General features: G+C 39.2%; 1 protein-coding gene across 20 annotated transcripts in view; it reads right to left on the bottom strand.

Annotated features, from left to right (window-relative positions):
- LOC108049958 (potassium voltage-gated channel protein Shaker) overlaps nt 1-16,222 on the bottom strand; it is a 149,210-nt gene that overhangs the window by 34,684 nt on the left and 98,304 nt on the right. The window contains exon 1 of one of the 20 annotated variants that reach the window (XM_017131386.2): nt 4,687-4,712. The exons of the other annotated variants lie outside the window; for them this stretch is intronic. Within the exon in view, the coding sequence (XP_016986875.1) occupies nt 4,687-4,697 (11 nt within the window). The 5' untranslated portion in view covers nt 4,698-4,712. Of the gene's footprint in view, nt 1-4,686; nt 4,713-16,222 lie in introns of those variants that run through there. 20 annotated transcript variants of the gene reach the window in all.

Raw genomic sequence — 16,222 nt, 5'->3', positions numbered from 1 at the left:
AGGATCGACAGGACTCGGTGTCAGCGATTTTAGTGTCAGGAATTGCTTTCGCTGGCGTCGGGCATCAATTTACCAATTTACCCAGATGCATTAGATTCGCTCTTCATTTGTTCTTGAACTTCTGCTGGGAAAAGTCTTTGTGTGAGGAGGGAAAAGCAAAGGAGCACCAGCCACAGGCACACAGATACAGATACAGCTACCCATCCAGCATCGTTATCGATGTCAAACTCATGTCAATTCACTGAGACGATTACAGGATATCATCAAAGGATATTGTTATGTCTCAATCGGCTGAAAAGGCAGGGTGGAATGATGGTGTGGTCTGGGGCCATTGGAATGTTAATGATATTGATGCTGTGCCACTTTTGTGTTTGCTGTTTGGGCAACTGTCAATGTCACATTGCGCATACGCCGCATTGACCCACCCACCATTCGTAGGTGAGTGTGAGTGTTTGGATGGCTGCGAGTGAGTGTGTGTGTGTGCCTGTCGTCTGTCTGTCTCTCTGTCTGTCTGTTTGTCCATCTGCATTCACTCCTCTGCGGCTGGCGCTTCATCATTTGTCATTCATCATCACCATCATCATCTCGTAGAGATGCGCGCCAGAAGGTATGCAATGGAAATTCGTGACAAGCGGTTAACATATTGCGACTCTTATCCTTTCGTCCTTTAAAGTTCTCTTAGCTTGAGTAGCATTTCTTGGCCTTGTTTTTTGCCAAATAGTTTGGCAATAACTTAAACTAAAGAAAATTCTTAAACTTAATTTGATGAACGGGATTAATTATATTAGAAATACTGTAAAGCCTAAAAATGTAAAGGTTATAATATCTTAAACAGTTTACTGTAAAATCAACGTTGTCAGACTTCAGAATCATGTTCCTTATGGATAATTTGTAAACTGTATTTCAAATTAATAATAGGAAATTTTGTACTATTCACTTTTAGCAATTTTGTTTTAATATTTGCTTGGGTTTTAGGAACTATTCAAAGCACTTTTCTGCTAGAAATATGTCAAAGTATGTATAGTTATGTAGGTAATAGCCTACATAAAATCTCTTTTAAGATGCAATTAAGTAGTCTATGTACTTGCAGGCTCCTCTGCAAGTGAATTCTAATGGTTTTAGTAAGAAATGTAAGAAATGAAGGCTTTCCTTTTAACACCCCAGTTGTTTCTTCGAAATTAACATTATGGAATTCGAGTAAGCGGACGCCCAAGGACCTTACCTATCGCAGAGAAGAGGGGGCGAGGCGTTGGATAGGTTTTCACCGCTCAACGGCTGCTCCTGGCGCGGTCGCAGAACCGGTGTGAGGCCCCATCGCTCGATGAAATCGATGCGGGAAATGGTTGAGGACGAGCAAGTGGTGCGAATCGCTAATTGCGCCAATGCTCAGCCTGCTCGGATGATGGCGTATCCTGGCCGCGGCCTCGTCCTGCGGCTGCTTCTGCTGCTCCTGCTCCTGCTCCACTTTACGTTAATCCACTTGCGATGCTGGTCTGGAGCACCTTCTGTTATTTGGCGAGCTCTCTGGTTTCTGGCACCTCCGTGCAGCTGCTTCTGGCCATTAAGGTTGATTTGGCTCCTACTTTGGCTAGCATTTGGCAATTGGTTGCAGTGTAAAACGGGGAAGTCCTTTGTGTTTTTGTTTTGTTTTGTTTGGGCGATGAAGACTAGTCTGGGATTTTGTTGTTATTGTTTGGCATTTATAACTGTTTTCACTTGGGCAATTAGGCAATGCACTTTGCACTGTATTGTTGTCATTGCTTTCACGGTTTTCGTCACATATTTAGCTGCAGTCTGATGAATATATTTAACATTAATTTATTCATGTGAGCTCTTTGTTTCACCACTTATGTTCCCAAAGAAGCAATTAAAAAAAAAACAAGCCAACCAAACACACACTCGCACACACATACAGGCACAGTTTCATTTGAACCGGAAACAGCAAGTGAAAACGGCAATTTCCGCTTTTAGAAGCACTCATACAAGTTTTAGGTTGTTTTGAATTTGTTGGGTAAAAATAGGCTGGCATGCGAGAGAGAGAGAGCTTGCGAGATGTCCTTTACCTATTGATTTTTAGAGCCCAGATTTTTTCACGTTTTATTTATGGGTCGCATTTAAAGCGTTTTCGCTTAGCCCTCTGTCGCTTTCAACCCCTTTTATATTTGCAAATAATTGCAATTGATTGCCAGTGGAGAGGCTGCAGCAGCTTCTGTTGTTGCTGTTGTTTTTGGCGCGACTTTTCGATTGGGAACAACAACCTTGAACCTTTCGGTTCGGCAGAGAAATTGGGCAGCAAAATGGAGGGGGAGTGAAACAGGTGAGGCCCACACACAAACACACCACGCCTACACTTATTTGTGGAGGTGTTTTATTTTTGATTATTTCACGCACTCATCGAATAAATAATTTTATTTGATTTTCGTTTAGATATTTTTGCTAGCAAGTAGAATATAAGGAAGATTTCTTTTCTGATTTGCCCTCTGGCTTTCTTTTCTTTTGCTCCTTTTCCTTTGTATGCGTTGGGGCTTATCCCGCTTGTCGCTTTTTGCTTTTCGCCTTTTCCTTTTCGCTTTCGCTTGGTTTCCAGTTCGAGGGCCAGAACAAACAACAGTCCGCCTGGAAGAGCGCGCAAAAACGTGGCGCGGCACCGGGAACAATGGCAGTGGAACGCCAGTGAGACGGGCAGAGATGTGGAACGTGGAAACGGAATGGCAGTGAAACGGACAGCGAGGCGCAAAAGGACGAAAGGCGACGAATGTTGGGCCATAAGTGGCAAGCGAGAAATTGAAGCGTGTAAGCGCTTAACTGGCGATGTAATGACACCGACACACACACGCACACAGCAGCACACCCACACTCTCTCTTACACTCACACACACACATACACACACGGGGACACGTGTAGTGTGTGTGTATAACAAGACACCAATACGAGGGCAAAAGTTCGTGAGTAATTGTAGAAACACACAGAGCGAGAGAGAAGAAGAGCAAGTAAAGGATGATGTTGAGGTAAAAATTCTGGTGGGTCCTTTGGTCTAATGGCCCTGCACAATGGGAAACTTGTTGGCGGATTTATGCAACCCATACACACGCACAAAGAGAGAGAGAAAAAGAGTCCGAGAGAGAGAGAGAGCCACACGCACATGGACTTTAGTGCGTGTCCTGGCTGCGTTTACCGTTTGTCTGCCTTTTGCCTCGTTTATTGGCGTTTCCTGCTTGGCCCGCTGCTTCGTTCGCTTCGCAGCCTAGCGTATTGTGCGCTTTTCCATTATCTTTACCGTTATTATCAGACACCTCCGCTACACCTATCTCCCTCTCCCTCTCTCGCTCTCTCTCTCACTCGCAGGAGTGTTAAGCAGCTGTCATTTTTTTGTTTTCCCATTTCCTTTTTTTTTGCTATTGCGTCTGCGTGTTTGCTGTATATGTGTGTGTGTGTGAGTGGGGGGTGTCCCTTTGGGCCGGGAATTTTGCCTAGGCCGGGAAAAGTGAACCGGGTCCCCATTGCCATGCCCTCTTTCATCTCTTCGCATCTCCAACGAATTTTGTTTCTTTTTTCTATTTTTTCGGTGTGCGCAGTAAATACTTCACCTATCGCCCCGCTCCCCTCTTCCAGCCCCACAAAAAGAAAGAGATGCAGAAAGAAAGAGAGAGAGAAAGGGGGAGAGAGAGAAAAAGAAAGGCAGCTGGTCAGAAAGAGACATCCACTCACGCCTCTGTTGTTGCCTTTGTCTTGTCACGCATTTTATGGAACTGAACTCAACTCAACTCAAGTTAACTTTACTTAACTTTACTCTACTCTGCCAAACTAGACCAAATTTTAGTTGGTTAAAAGGCAGGGAAGAAGAAGAACGCACAAATACTAATCATGTGTGGAGATTAAGACCTAGTTTGGTACAGAATCGACAATATTTGGCTATGCATATTTCATAGACATAAGAAAATATTTATATCTAAAACTGGAGCTTGCAGAAAAGGATCCAAGGACTTTAATTTGTTTTGTATTTTAACTGGAGCTTCTTAAAACCTGAGGCTTCATAGATCTATTATTTATGACCTAGTTTTTCAATTTAGTTAGTGTAGCACACCTTTCTGGGAGACCTAATTCAAAAATGAATACCAATTAAACTATTAAATATTTTAAGAGTATTTCGCAGAATGAACTTTAATCAGAGCTCAATAAGCAAACATTTCTTAAGGGTAAACAAATATGTTTGGAAAATCTAAGCAAATACCTTAAACATTCAGATCAACCTATCTAAAACAATTATTAAATTACAATATAGGAAATAAAATTCAAATTAAAACAGAACGATAGCTAAATATAAATTAAATAATACAAATCTTTAAGTCAATTAAAATGTAAATACGAAATTAAATACAACTGAAGAAAATTAAATACAAAGTTATTGGCAATACCAAATTTGATTAACATATATAGCAAATTAAAAAGTAAGCAAACATCTAATTTTAACACAATAAAATAAAAATTAAAACAAAAAAACTGTTAGATACATTTTTTGAAAATAATAATTGTTAAATTAGGTCGAGAGAATAAGAATCACAAAACTAAAGAGTGTAAAAACAAATCAGCATATTATATGTATTAAACCAAAGAAGCTTAACAGATTAGCAACTAATATAAATACAAAATAATTAAATAAAAACAAACTGAAAATAAATACATACGACATGACCATTGAGAATGCTGAGTCGGCTTCCATATTTTAGCTGGATTTTTCAATGCCCCGTTGAAATGGCTTTAAGTTTAAATTTCGATTTAAATTCTGTCTAGCTGTACAAGTATTTCAGATGCTTTATTATTCGACTGTCATTTGCCGATGCTAATTGATTGATGGGTCTAACTGCATTGTGGCAACAACCCTCCTTCCATTTCCCCTTCCCCGCATTCGCTGTCATCGATGAGTTTTAATCAATTTTGATTAGCCATCCTTGTATTTTCGTGTGCCTGTTAGTGTGCTGGCGGTGCTTTTGGCAACAGTTTGAAGTTCACACGTTGCCAATCTCTTTCTAAGCGAAAAGCGGAATCAGGACCAGCAGCTCATCCATCAATTTCAGCTGTCTGTGTGCGCCAGTGTGAGAGTTTGGCATCCTCGAAAGGTCAACATCAGCATCCAGCATCTGTGCGCCACGGAATTGAGCACTTGCCAAAAGTTTAGGCAAATTGCAGTCAGGTGAGAGGTCGAACGGATAAAGGATGAATTAAGGACTCAATCCGGAGCAGATTTGTGGTTAGCTTGCGATTTTTTACGGCCCGTTGGTTACCAATAAAATAACTCATCTGGACTATTGTTTACATTGAAAATAATGCATACGCAATGTGGATTGTTTGAAGAACTCCATCGAACTCTCTAAAAGAAATTCTTGATGCCTTGTTTTGGATAATGTTAAATTCTAAGTGAATTTTCAACTGTATTCCGCCAACAGTTAAAATCTTTAAGTAATATATTACTTAATTTAAGTCAACCACCCTGGCGAATGAGTAATAAAAGAAAACGAATACGCAATGTCAAACATATAAAAAATTGCAATAAATCGCTCATACGCACTGTTGTTTGGAATCAATATTGAGAATTTCAACTTATGAATGGCAAACAAGAATTCTTAATCTCTTTGAAGTAATTCCTAAGAATTTAAAAATGGTCAAAAAAACTAACAAAATATAGCTCATACGCAGTGTGTGACATAGAGAATTTCACTAACGGTTGTTTATAGTTCATTTAAAGGAATTCCAATGTGGAAAAGACGGAAAATAAACAAAGTTCTTGATCTAATTGGGAATTCTACGTAATTTGAATTTTCGAAAACAATTTGCAAACGCTTTAAGGATATTTACGTGTATGCCTGTATTTCTCCGTTATGCCTTCGTTTTTGTTGTTTCTTTGGGTATTTGTGTGAGTGTGTTTGCGTGAAGATAAAGACAAAGCGAAAAGCGAGAAATGTTGGGGGAAAAGGGAGAGGAACAAACATACACACAAACACACACATATACTGCAGTAGCAGCAGCAGAAGAAGGCAGCAAATTGCCTTTGGAACGTCCTTAAGAAGGATATACCTCAAAAATATTGCTTACAGCTAAATTGCTGCTGATGCTGTTGTTCTTTTTCTTCTTGTTGTTGTTCAGGTAGGCTGCTGTGCAAAAAACAACAACAACAGCGACAACACTAAGCCCTCTCTTTTTCTCTCTCTGTGTTTCGCTTTCTCTTTGTGTGTTTTCTGCTTAGCAATATGTTATGTGCCCACATACACCCCCTGCCTTTCACCTTTCTTGCACTACTTTCTCTTTGGCGGCCACTTGTTTAATATTATTTTTTAAGTGTTCTTTGGTTTTATTTTGAGTTTTTCTTTTTTTTAAATTTTTTTTTGTTGGTTATTTAGCTATCTAAAATTGTGTGTTTTGCGCTTGTTCGATTTATCGTTGAAATGCCTGGCATGTCAGCGGAATTTCGGCGATGCCAAATTTTCAGAATCTGCACTGCAGACACAATATCATTACTTTTTACACACAGGTCTAGTTTTGTTGTTTGGTTTGATGTTTGATATGTCAAGGTTAAGCACACGCACGCAATCCCATGGATTTATGTATCTTTATCGCTCGTTTTTAATCTCTCCATTTGCCGCACTTTTTTCTTTTCTTTTCAACTTTTTTTTTTTGTCCTTAGACACACACACACACAGTAAAAAAAGTGTATTTTTCTTTAAAAAAAAATGTGTAAAAAAATGTGTTTTTATTTCAGGAGGTTTCAGCACGTTTTCTTTGGCTGCTTGTGGCTGCTTTCTTTTTGGATTTTTTTTTGTATTTTGGTTGCCCGCGGCCGTTACTTGTTCGTCTTTGGTCCTGTGTCCTGCCCCGCCCCCTTCGCGGCGCCCGCCCCCTTGTTGATGCACCGCCACTGGAACGCCACGAATCGGCAATGGAACACAGCCGCGCACACTTTCCCAGCTTCAGTTTCAGTTTCGATTTCGGTTCGGCATTCGGTTCTGGTTTCGATTTCGGATTCGGTGTGGATTTCGGTATTCGGTTTGTTTGGGTCGGCTGCTCTGCATCCTCGTCGGCATCTGCTGTCGGCTGCTGGCTGCCAAAGACTGACTCTCGGCAGAGTGTACTGGGCCATCCGCTCGGCGTTCTTCGTTCGCCGTTCCCCGTTCTTCGTTCTCCGTTCGCCATTCGTAGCTCCATTTCCGCCGTTCCCCCGTGTTTCGCTGCCGGCGTTCCCCTGACCCCCGCCCACCCTCTGCCCGCCCACGCTCCGGCTGCTGTTTCTCCTGGAGGACAGCTGCTCCGCCGCTGGAAGCTGGAAGCTGTCAGCTGGCCTTCCAACAGGACCAGCCACGGAGCTTGAGCTTCGCCGCGCCGGATTCCTCAATGAATAAAGCTCGCGGGCGGAGGACGAGGGGGGCAAACCGCTGGCAGCTGTCAAAATCAAGACTTTCATTAAGGTTAGCCTTTCATTTTTAAAATTAAAGTATATTTCGTAAGTAATACTTTTTTTAAACAAAGCTCCAATGTTAAAACTACCTGTGTGTTAATTCAAAGCATCAATATACAAAGTATTAAAATTTGTAGACATCAAACTTAATTTTTGTCACTAAATTTTGTAGTGGGCAGATTGAGATTCAGATTAATATAACAATTAAAATTGTTACACAGTTATCAAAAAAGTGTGTGAAAAAGTACAATTACATTTAACTATTTTTGTTGTACGTTGTAGAAGGTACACATACCAAAAAGTTTTATGTCTGTTATAATGTCTTATTGGTTGGCCTTAAGTTTTTCATTAAGTTTGCAAAATGTTTAATAATTTGCAAACACATTAAATATATTTTAACAAAAATGGTTTACTTTCTCTTTAGTTTTCGTAAACCAAACATAAATAATTTATTAGTTAGTATGCTATAACAATGTGTTGTCCACAGGTGTTTTTTGATTGATTGAGCAAAGCAATCAGGTATCTTTTGCAATTAATGTATTTAAATGTGCTTGTATTAAATGTATTTGTTTATTTCCTGTTTATTTTATTAAAGGGTCCATAGCATAGTAAAGAAAAATAATCTTAAACATATATCAATTACAAACAAATATGTTTTTATTTAAAAGTGGGAGTGGCTGTTTCGTAAAGACTTGCTGCTTCAAATCGTACGGTCAGTTTTCAGAAAAATAGGAGCAAGCTTTATTTTGCTTATAAAATTTACAATTTATATGTACATGTAAATTAACGTACTGAATATCTGTTGGTTATGGAAAAGTATATAACAGCTTATACCTCCGCCCTTAAAAAAAGAGATAGCGCCGACAGGATGCCAAAAACCACTCGCAGAAATTTAATTTAAAATTGTGCGAAACATTTCTGATTTATTTTTTGTTAAATGCCTAAGTTAGTTAACCAGTCTTTAAGTTTATTTACTGATATATCGCAATTAATTACTGTTGGAATGCAGCGGAAACGGAACAAGGACCAACTGTCAGTTGGCCAGCTGTCAACAGAGTGAGCTTTCCGCCTGGAAGCCGGAAGCTGTGCGTCTGCGGCTTTTCCGCTTTCCAGTCGAAAGCTTGGCGTCAGAGGGCGCCACCATCTGCGGCTGCAAAAGCTTCGTTCTGCGGATGCTGGGCGCGCACTTAAAAACTCGGAAAATGGAAAATCCGCAGGTGAATGAATCGGAAAAGCTGGTGGTTTGATGGGTTAATGGGTCGGTGGGTCATCCGCATCGATTGCAATTGCCGCAGTTCACCGCCCCCGTGTGACGTCAGTGGGCGGGCCCTGAAGTCCACGTATCCTTGACAGACTGCCAAGGCTGAATTCCCATTCCCATTTCCATTCCCACCCACAATATCCACCGACCGGACCACCTAATGCGATTAATCCGCACATGCGACACGAGCTACCAGCAATGGTAAACAACTCAAATCGAATTCATATTTCGTGTACTAAATCAATTAGTCAGGTCCATTGGCCAATAAGGACTAACGCTGTATATACAAAAACACGATGTCTGCGTAAAAAAAACAAACTTTTTACCAGCAGTGACAATTTCTGTGGAAAATAATTAAATTTATGTTGCATACGAGGGAAAAAACGACTAATTAAATTATCTTTAAACTTTGCTCCAGATATATTTCACATATTTTTGATTGATGCAACATAATTGAGTCAAGCTCTTTAATCGAAAAATCTTCACTAAGAGTAATATTTTAATTTAGGTCACTGAAATTTAATTGACGAAAACAACACAGCCCAAAATTAAATTATTTGATTTTTTAAGTCAACCAAAATTTGTACTAAAATGCTTATAAATTGTTGCCAGCAAAGTACTTAAAGGTTTTCAGGCAATCATAGGAATTACACATGTTCGTATGTTATTAATTATTTATTGCAAAACTCGCCACTTTTTTCAAGGAGCGACAAAATAATTGGCAGCTTAAGCAAAGAGTAATTGAGTTGTAGTTGCATGTCAGCGTAATCGTTTGAAATTTAATATTTATTGCTGATGTCCGATAAAAAAAAATTAAATTTAAAATGTATTTATGAAAAATTGTAAAGTAAACATCAGATTTAGTAAAATTGCATGGCAGAAGTTTTATCTATTATTTCTTACAATAACCTATTGTTCTCGTCAAATGCAAATTATTAGATTTTCTACCGATTTTAACGTTGCTGGACGTATGTATTTGTCAATTCCTTTGTTAGTATAAATATTACTAAAACAACAGATTTTTAAGGCTTACCACAAAACAAAACTAACTTGAGATTTCTGTGGCATGTAAAATGCACATGAAATGCAATATTCATTGACCAACCAGATTTTCAACCAAATTCCCATAAGCTTACTTCATTTGGCAGTTATGTGTTGCACTCGAGGTTGAATTTAGAAATCCCCATTGCTGGCATTGTTCGACTGGCAATTAATCAAGCAAATATATTCACTATGAGCTTGTGCATTTTGTAGCCATCACTCCATCGATTAGAAGTGTGCTGAAAGGCCGGCCACAGGATATATACATATACATATAGAGTGGGTATAATAAATCGAACGCTCAAATTGTGGTTGCGGCAAACTCGAATTCCATCAATTAGCCAGCGATGGATATGCTATTTTTGGCAACGATTTTGGCCTCCAAACAATAACAAAGGGCCCCCAAAGTGACGCACACGCGTTTGCGGATATATAGTCGAATAGCCATACAAAAATAACTGGGCACAAAAACCAGGCTAATGCGACTAGCCGTGGCTGCACTTAACCAAGTCCAAACGAAAGCTAAGCCCAAAAGCTGAGGCTTGCAGCCGATTCCTTAGCTGAAGTCAAAGGCTGGGGGAGCCATAAAATTTTTAGTGTCATGTTATACATTGTAACCCAGCCGCCTGCTGTTTCCCCCCCCTTTTTTCCCTTTCCGCGTGTTTTCCACCACGGTGCTGCATTTTTTCTCGCTTTTTCAGTTGTTTTTTTTTGGGCTTTTCTTTTCGCTTGTTAAGCTGCTGGCCAAATTTATGGCCAGCGATTCGCCACAGAGCGTGGCGGGGGAAAAACGCGAAAACTGCATATTTTCCGAGAGGTTGGCCGTGGATTCGGTGAACCTGCTTAACGAGGATAACAATAAAGGGTGCGACCAGGATATATCTGCGGCTACCAGGCCACAAGAGCTACTAACTACTCTGTGCCACAAATTAGGGGATCTCCTGTTAAATTTTTCTGCTCAAGGAGCAATTATTTCGAAAATCAATAGAAATAAAGGTGTAATTGCAGAGTTTTAAGGAAGTTATATGCCTAGAAGTGCAGGATTTGGTGCAAAGGGAATTAAGGGAATTTAACCACGAGCTATATAAGACATACCGTTTTAGAATCGGACTTCAGATGGAAAAGTTATGGCTTAGAAGTACCAGATTTAGGTCACTTTTCTGCAACTCCAACTTGGAAAGTCAAAAAAATCGACCCAAAATTACAAAAAAAAAGTGGGAACGCAGATTTTTATGTAATTAGCACACGATTCTTTTAAGACATACCATTTTGAAATCGGACTTCAGATAGAAAAGTTATGGACTTAGAAGTGCAGGTTTTGGGTCATTTTTTGGCAAGCCTGTTTTTCGGAAATTTGGAAAGGGTAACCATCATGAAAATGTGAAGAAAATCGATCCAAAATTACAAACCTAAGTTTGAATGCAGATTTTTAGGTAATTAGCACACGATCCATTTAAGGTATACCATTTTGAAATCGGACTTCAGATAGAAAAGTTATGGACTTAGAAGTGCAGGTTTTGGGTCATTTTTTGGCAAGCCTGTTTTTCGGAAATTTGGAAAGGGTAACCATCATGAAAATGTGAAGAAAATCGATCCAAAATTACAAACCTAAGTTTGAATGCAGATTTTTAGGTAATTAGCACACGATCCATTTAAGGTATACCATTTTGAAATCGGACTTCAGATAGAAAAGTTATGGACTTAGAAGTGCAGGTTTTGGGTCATTTTTTGGCAAGCCTGTTTTTCGGAAATTTGGAAAGGGTAACCATCATGAAAATGTGAAGAAAATCGATCCAAAATTACAAACCTATGTTTGAATGCAGATTTTTAGGTAATTAGCACACGATCCATTTAAGACATACCATTTTGAAATCGGACTTCAGATAGAAAAGTTATGGGCTTAGAAGTGCATATTTTGGGTCATTTTTTGGCAAACCCGTTTTTCGGAAATTCGGTAAAGGTAACCATCATGAAAATGTGAAGAAAATCGATCCAAAATTACAAACCTAAGTTTGAATGCAGATTTTTAGGTAATTAGCACACGATCCATTTAAGACATACCATTTTGAAATCGGACTTCAGATAGAAAAGTTATGGACTTAGAAGCGCCGGTTTTGGGTCATTTTTGGGCAAACCCGTTTTTCGGAAATTTGGAAAGGGTAACCATCATGAAAATGTGAAGAAAATCGATCCAAAATTACAAACCAAGGTTTGAATGCAGATTTTTTTGTAATTAGCACACAATCCTTTTAAGACATACCATTTTAAAATCGGACTTCAGATAGAAAAGTTATGGGCTTAGAAGTGCATATTTTGGGTCATATTTTGGCAAACCCGTTTTTCGGAAATTTGGAAAGGGTAACCATCATGAAAATGTGAAGAAAATCGATCCAAAATTACAAACCAAGGTTTGAATGCAGATTTTTTTGTAATTAGCACACGATTCTTTTAAGACATACCATTTTGAAATCGGACTTCAGATAGAAAAGTTATGGGCTTTGAAGTGCATATTTTAGGTCATTTTCCTGCAGCAATTTGGAAAGGGGTTACTTCATTGAAAAGTTAAAGAAATCGACCCAAAATTACAAAAAAAGTGAGTAATACACTTTAAGATGCATTGAATTTGGAGATCTGAACTTAATAGATCTGCTGATAAGCCTGTAAAGTTCTAGAGAGAGCACAAATAGTGAAAATAATTTATATAACTTATAACCGTATTCAGTAGTAGCCACTCTAAACACTTTGCTATCATTTTTGTTCACCCGCATTTTTAATGAGATTTATGAGATGTCGAGCAGCAGGAATTTTTCATATTCCGCCGAGAAGCGATTGGTGCAATTACACGGGATGGCGAAGGCAACTCGACGACAATTCAGCAACAATGCAGCGGCAGCAACCTCAAACGTCAATGGATGAGGGGCGAGCATGGAAATTGTGGCCCGCAGCTTTGGCCGACATTTCGTCTGGTGCTCGTCCTTTCGTCCTTTTCGTCCTGTTCGAGGGCCCAAAGGCGGCCGCCCAGGATCCGAGGACCCAAAGGCAGCTGCATAAAATATGCGACCAAAGGCAGTCGAGTGGGACGAGAAATATACATATTTTTGAGCAAAGAGCCGCAGCAAAGAAAAACGAGGCAAAAATGCCGGAGCCATCGATGTGGCGAAAAAATGTGGGAAAATCAGGGGAAAGCGGGGGAGGGGGTTAGGGGGTTAGGGGAAGAGCAGGACCGCCGAAATTTGAGAAGCGCAGCAAAACAACGTGCAAAATTTATAGCGCATCCTTTGAACGAGTTGCAAGTTGCAATGGCAGGAAAATGTGAAAAGGGACATGGACACGGACATGGACATGGACATGGGCAAGGACATGGAGGTGGACGTGGAAAAGCGGGGAGGCGGCAACTTGGCGCCACGACCAGCGACCAGTTGGGCATCTGTGTGTGAGAGGTTGCTGATGGGAAGACATCTGCACTGAGAAAAATTACAACTCCCCCTCTCCTTTTAGATATTTTCTTTTTAGTCATGTAGCTACATTATTTATTTTATAAAGCAATTCAAATTTATAAAGCAATACCCTCTTTAAAATCAAACCCAAATTCCAATCAAAAACTTTCGGTTAAAGTTAAATTTTAACAGAATGTAATTCAATAAATTCACAATGCTATCCCTTATATTTCTTAACATCTTTATGTGATCTGTTTCATTTAAAAAAAAATATTTTGTAAAATTTATATATGTACAATAAATATTATAATATTCTAATATGTCATGTGGATTAGGCACAAGGTTATTTAAATAAACTAAAGCCAAGTTGGAGAGTATTTTTCTGGGTGTGCTGCATCTTTTTGCCACCCAAATTGCTTGTCACTTCCGGCCCGTCTGCTCTCCCTCTCGTCCCACTTCCGTTTCTGTCTCTCTCTTTCTCTCACACACACACACACACAGCGAAGAGAGTGTGAAATATGGCTGACACTTGAAAGTTGGCCTTCGATTTTTCATAACAATTGCATATTTATTTGGGCATACGGCACCACAAGTCTCACTTTCCGCACACTTTCTCCGCTGACTTTTAGGCGATTATGCAAGCGAAGTTTGCCTTTTGGCCAAGTTTTCAAAAATAAGACATAAATAACGAGAAAAAAAATGGAAAGAGATTTAAATTGCGTTTATCGATTGTGTATTCATGTATGACTTTCAGCACAATAATAACCCATGACATATTTAAAACACATTATGCCAAAACAATTCAGTGATTTAAATGCGTGTGTAAATATATTTCCATCTAACCGATTAAGCAAATTTGTTTTAAATTTTTTTTTTACAACCAATTAAATGTCAATTTATTGGTAATTGAATTCAATGGAGTGCGCTGGCAATTCTCGGGTAATTAGATGGCTCATATGCAAACGTGGGTTGCGGCCACATCTGGCGAAAGTGAAGGTGCACATATTACCCGAATTTCTGTCCCCATCTCTGTATGTCCATACATCTCCTTCTTCGTAAGTGTGTGTGTGTGTTTGTGCTTGGCCTGGATTTCCCAAGTCCCCGGGTACTACTACTGCAGAATCTCTCCACTTTCCACTTTCCACTTGCCACTTGCCACTCCAATTCTCCCCAGCCCCAGCTCTTTGAACCCCTCCTGTTTGTCTGCATTTAAATGTGTGTCATGATGTTAATTTGCTGCACCGTCGGCTACGAAGGAGAGTGCAGGCAACTTGACTTTGGATATATCTAGCTTTTATCGAGAATCAAAGGTCTTAATCACTTCTAACAAAATATTTTGATAACCTTTTTTTTTAAGCTATATATTTTCTAAAAAAAAATGTATTTCCCTTAGCAAATCGTAATAGTTTTATAAGTACAACATTTAAACATGTCTTAATATTATTTTTATATTTATAGATTATTCGCTTTTAAATTTATAAGCATTCTGACTTTCTGAGGAGCAAAGTTAACACTTTAACCCTAAATGTGATTCTTCTTTTAAACTTAGGGATTTAACATATTTAATAGATTTATTAAAAAAAATTTGTTTAGTCCTATATATTGAAAAAATTAGATTAATTTCAATTTATTAAAATTGTATATTAAATAATAATAATAAGTTGGAGTCACACATTTTTGCCAAGTAAGAGATATTATGGGGGCAAGAGCCATCGATTTTATATAAGGTCATGCATGAATTTTAGCTTTTGAGAACACGACTTGTCCCGAAATCGCTTTCTTTAGCTACTTTTGATGGTCTCTAGTTGGCAACACTGGTCAGCTGCTGGAGGCCCGCCGACTCCGTCTGGACCAGCTGAAAAGGGATGGAGAAGGAGAGGAAAGGCGGTGGAAAAGCGAAGGAAAAGCGGGGGAAAAGCCTTTCAAAGAGGCTTAAAGGGGGCGTTGCGGTGGGCTTTTGACAGGCGAAACTGGCGACGCTTTGCCTGTCGTCAGTTTGTCTGCGGCTCTCCGAATCCGACAGACAGTTGGCAGGCAGTTGGCAAGTGCAACTGCAACTGCAACGGCAACTGCAACGGCCACTGAAATTGCAACTGTATCCGTATCCGCATCCGCATTTGTATCTGTATCTGTTTCAGCTGTACAACTGCAAGTGTAACTGTGGCTGTGCACTCCGATTTTGGCCAGCCCAAGCGACACTTGCAACATTTGTCAACGTCATTAGTTGCACATCGAGCACACTGGAAAAACAAAAACTATGAGGACCAACTTTTTCACATGCAAAACTTTTAATACTGAATAGAGTTTAAGTTTTAATTGGTTATGCTTTGAAAGTTAATGTTCGGTATGGTTGCTAATGTCCACATTTTATATTTAATTAATATTTAATTCTTGACACTCTTAAGAAGTTGTTAACTGTTTGGAAATGGCTTAACAAGATATTTAAATATTTAAAATATGCTCAATTAGTTTGTTCCTAAATGGAAGCCAATATTCAAATTATTAATGCACTTTTGATGACCTTGAAGGGCTGTTAAACATTTAATGCAGTACTTAGAATTTAAAAGTGTAATTTATTTCCCAAGTTAGCACTTCATTCGCCAGCGATCTTGTAAGTATAAAACTGACAATTATGGCAACTTCAGGGCGGGTAAAATGAATTTAATTTCATTTTTGCTCCTTTGACGCGACATTGTGTCTGGGCAGCTCTGCCACGCCCCCCCCAGGCACCCGCCCCCAAAGGCCTAACAACTTTGCCGGAATAAACAAAAAGCCAGCAGTGGAAAAAGGACGAAAAGAGAGAGAGATAGCGAGATACTGACACTAATGCAACAAAATTGAAGCAGATGCAACTGGAAATGTCCTTGAGGCTGCTGCACACACACACAAACACACAAGCACACACACAGATATATATAGTTATATATATACAGATTTATATATATGCTTAACCCAAAGGCATCAGCAACATTGTAGCCTGCCCTGTTTTTCTTTTTTCTCGCTTTTATCCTTTTTTATGGCCGCCAGAGTTTTCA

The sequence above is a fragment of the Drosophila rhopaloa genome, unplaced genomic scaffold (genome assembly GCF_018152115.1).
Source record: "Drosophila rhopaloa isolate 14029-0021.01 unplaced genomic scaffold, ASM1815211v1 contig_3, whole genome shotgun sequence".
Taxonomy (NCBI): domain Eukaryota; kingdom Metazoa; phylum Arthropoda; class Insecta; order Diptera; family Drosophilidae; genus Drosophila; species Drosophila rhopaloa.
This window is presented reverse-complemented; position numbering and strand designations above follow the sequence as displayed.